This window comes from Fomitopsis serialis (assembly GCF_022376445.1).
Source record: "Fomitopsis serialis strain Sig1Antser10 chromosome Unknown B0H18scaffold_291, whole genome shotgun sequence".
NCBI classification, from domain to species: domain Eukaryota; kingdom Fungi; phylum Basidiomycota; class Agaricomycetes; order Polyporales; family Fomitopsidaceae; genus Fomitopsis; species Fomitopsis serialis.
In genome coordinates this window covers 15,111-18,888 of record NW_025955251.1, presented here as the reverse complement: position 1 = coordinate 18,888, position 3,778 = coordinate 15,111, and the positions used below count along the sequence as shown (strand labels likewise).

At 55.8% G+C, this 3,778-nt stretch overlaps 3 protein-coding genes across 3 annotated transcripts; all 3 read right to left on the bottom strand.

The window, feature by feature from the left end:
• Positions 1 to 216: 216 nt before the first annotated feature.
• B0H18DRAFT_307653 (uncharacterized protein) lies at positions 217 to 2,558 on the bottom strand. Its single transcript, XM_048037489.1, has 2 exons — positions 2,353 to 2,558; positions 217 to 2,297 (listed from the first exon to the last, which is right to left on the bottom strand). The coding sequence occupies exons 1-2, from the start codon at positions 2,438 to 2,440 to the stop codon at positions 394 to 396; spliced, it is 1,992 nt and encodes a 663-aa protein (XP_047885143.1). The 5' UTR covers positions 2,441 to 2,558; the 3' UTR covers positions 217 to 393.
• B0H18DRAFT_1058953 (uncharacterized protein) lies at positions 2,554 to 3,061 on the bottom strand. Its single transcript, XM_048031092.1, has one exon. The coding sequence runs from the start codon at positions 3,001 to 3,003 to the stop codon at positions 2,737 to 2,739; it is 267 nt and encodes an 88-aa protein (XP_047885142.1). The 5' UTR covers positions 3,004 to 3,061; the 3' UTR covers positions 2,554 to 2,736.
• B0H18DRAFT_891689 (uncharacterized protein) lies at positions 3,058 to 3,382 on the bottom strand (the record flags this gene model as incomplete). Its single annotated transcript, XM_048041329.1, has 2 exons — positions 3,058 to 3,269; positions 3,328 to 3,382. Coding segments are annotated over 2 exons (267 nt in total), but the record flags the coding sequence as incomplete, so codon positions are not given.
• Positions 3,383 to 3,778: the final 396 nt, after the last annotated feature.

The window sequence follows — 3,778 nt, the reverse complement described above, 5'->3', positions numbered from 1 at the left end:
GGGCTGGTTCAGAGCATCGTAGCCATTGGACAACATTGATACAGTCCTTACATATGCCTCCAAATCCCCATAGCCGCATCTGCGTCATCATTTGTATATGGAAGTTCGAGTACAGCGGGTTCAACATTAGTTCACCAACATGTAGTTCGGCTACGAAAGCTTGTCACCATCGCCACGCCGGCGCGGCGTGACGCACAACTAGATACGCACTCGACGATATGCCATTCTACGTGCGAGTGAAAGCAGGACGTGTTTGAGCCTCACCAAGAACAGGAATAGAGCAGGATGATGTCTTGACATACTGATGAGCTACGCACTGGCACGACACTCTCCAGAATTCATGTGACTTACTGGCTGGTCACTCGGACAATGGCGGACAGAAATCAAGGGGAGTCACCAGTTGAACGGCTTGACCTTAAGATCCCAATGATGCGTCTGAACCGTGACCGTCAACAAGTCCACGACAGACTCTAGATCGGCCTTGATCTCCTGAAAGTCATCGGGCAGCCTATAGTCGACAGCTAACGCATACGGGCCGGCGTTATAAGCAGAGCCCCATTTGGGCCACGCAGTCGGTTTCCGGGGTTCCGCTACAAGGCAAAGGGTCTGCAGGCGGCGACAGCCGCCTGCAGTACGAGCTCGCAGCGCCGCATGGAGGGCATCGAACATTGTCCGACCATTGACGTCGTGGCGCACCAGAGGATTGAACCGAATAACAAGTTTGTGCAGCCGTGTGCAGGGAATACCAGCAGGGCTCGGCGCAAGAGCAGGTGGGAGGGCACATACGCTACAAGCATCCGCCACGACCTCGAGATGCTCGAGATTTGGGAAGGCGGTGAGCAGTCGGATCCAGCTGTGAGTGTCGACACCCTCAGCATCTCCGCATATGACGAGTGTCTGCACGGCTGGTGAGAGATATCCGTCGCCGAGTTCAGCTATAACACCTCGGAGGACGTCGCGGCTCAGGCGAAGTTGGCGATAGTCTAGGGGGTACGTCATATAGACTGATGGCATCGGCGGGATGTCGAGGTCATACGTGACTGGGAGGAATCTGCGGTCTGATATTCTCCATAGCTGCGATTTCCAGAGTGCGGTGATGTCCGATACAGCGTAGACATCGAGCCTGTGATTAGTGCACCATGCCATGACATGCCGTAGGTTCTGGAGAACAGGCAGCTTCGTGACATCTCGCGGGAGGGCGGCATTGAGGACCGAAAGGTGGTCGTGCTCGTGTTCCGTGGGGAGAATGGCAAAAGTGTCGCGCGCGCGTAAGTCGAGGTAGAGCTGAACGGTCGGCGGCAATGACAAATGCGCCACAACCTTCGAGATGTTTGTTGTTGTCCCAGACATTCGGAGGTGCCGTAAATGGGATAGCGACACAGTGAGGTTCACATCGGCTGCCCACATTTCCTCTTGCACCATATCATTGTATGTGAGCTCTTCCAATGACGTGCAAGCACCCAGGAGCTCTAGGAGGGCCGGAAAAGAAAGTTCACAGGACTCCCTGAGGTCATGATCAAGAACTCTGATCCCCGAGATTGTCAACGATGTCAATTGTGCAAAGGGGAGAGCGCTCCACTGGTCCAGCGTGACACCAGACATGCGGACGTGTCGCAGGCTGGGGAGATGACCTTGTGTGAATTGCAGGGGATAAACCGAGCGTTGGGCTCCTCTGGAAAGCGTGAGATCCATGGAAGTTAGCGAAGGGAGGAAGGTCTTGAAGCTTTGGGTGAGAGTATCGGCAATCCCAGGTTGATCGCCCTCGACGACAACACTGGCAATCCGTAAATGGTGTTGCGCCACGAGCGCAACCAGTATCGAGCAGTCATCATCGACATGGGAGGGGCGATATGCCGGCCGGAAAAGGGTGACAGCCTTGTCGGCCGAGCGCGCGAGGCAGAGGTCCACGAACTCCCGGCTGCTCCGCAAGGAAATGTTCACCCAAAAGACAGGAGAACCCACAATCGAACTCCTCCAGTGCCTGCAAACTCCCATGATCCTGAGCACCCAAAAGCGTCGGATGACCTTCCACCAGTGCGCCTCGGTCCAGGTTAGAAATTCACTGCCGACGAGGTCCAGGGTCTTCACAAGGATCTCGATGGGCAGTCTGTGTATAGCGAGTGTCGCATTGTATGCGCTGTGGAGATCCGCCAGGCAGCAACGGCGTTCTCGAGCTTCGATCTCCAGCCAGCTACGGATCTCCTGGAGTGAGCGACCCCGCAATTGCGAACGCTCGTCCTCTGACAACAGAAGCAGCGGGTTATCGAGGGCGTTTGCCGTCATCTGACGGTGCTGAACTATATTTCTGCCATCAGCATTCTTGCAGCGAGCCTTAGTCTGCATCAGACGAACCGTGAACGATGCAACAAAACACGGAGGACGCCAACGCGGAACGTGTTAGGGATGTGGTGGGTCCGCCTTGAGATGCTGTTCTCACCATCACATGTTCGTTAAGGTTGAGCAGCCTGAGACTCGCGTGGAGGATGTACGTTCATTACGTATAGCAACTCGTTCCGGGCCTGTGACCCTTGGAAGGATCTAGTACCCATTCGTGTGGTGTTGTACGACGTATTGCCCACAAATGCACACAATATTGAAGTCTGCATACTCTCGCGGAAGGGTGTCATAAAACAAGCATTAGTGTGGGGTAGCGCAGAACGAAGGTGGTGGTCAGTAAGTAAGAAAGCCGGAGGCCCAACGGTACTCTGCCGCTCGATTCAAAGTAGTAGGCATAAATTATGCTAGCACATATCCTGACACTCGCCTGTGGGTATCTGTCTGGCATGACCAGCCCAGTGGTGCGGCCGCCCTAGAATTCGGTGCAGGGAGAGGCATGACGTGCAATGATGGCACATCTAAGAGCGGGTGAAGCAGTCCCTCCACGATCGCGAGAACTTGCTGGACGCCATGGGGTAGTTGGTCGCCCCCGCCATGCGGTCCCGTCGACCCGAAGCAGACCGTTCCGCCCGCGAGGAAGAGGAGGATGAACGACACAAACGTCATCCAGAATCCTGCCGATCCGACGAAATCAGAGGCGCGTCGCAATCGAGGTAGAAGCTACGTACCGGGCGCGGTATCTGTATGCGCGTCGACGTTGTCTAGCCTGCCGACTTCGCTCTTCACGTACGCGTAGAGCGCGACATCGACGACTCGGAGGAAGGCGATGAAGGCGACGGTGCCTCCAAGGAAGGACGCGAGGGATGCGAAAAGACGGAGGGTGATGTGGCTCGAGAGACTCGGCAGGAACGCGATCAGCGTCACGCCAGCCGCTGCCAACGCAATCTTGTGAGGAGACCGTGAAGGGACGTGAAGAGAGAAGACACGCACCAACGGGATGGAGCGCGAGTCCGCGAGTCCAGGAAGAACCGATAGAGACAGAGCTAGAGCCGTCGCCGCTGCCGCTGTAAATGATGACATTGTACGCGTTGCCTGGAGGTGCGTGTTAAGGTATGGAGTCCATGCAACATAAGCGGATATACGGACCAGACACGGCCCCCAGAAGGCTCGTACCAGCAGTCTGCCCTGCAGAGATAGAGTCCGCGCACCGAGCCCGACCCACATGAATGAAGTGCCAGACTGATGAGTGTGTCAGGTATGCAGACAAAGACGATCAGATGGATCAAACCTGGACGCACCCTTAGCTCCGTGAGCGCGTTTGAACGGTCGCCACTCGCTGTCGCCTTTCCCTTGCCAATCTCTACGCGCGCAAAGTCAAGCGTCGCCATGTACACGGAAGAACCGATCGCCCGTAAAATTCTGAACCAAATTGGCACTCACC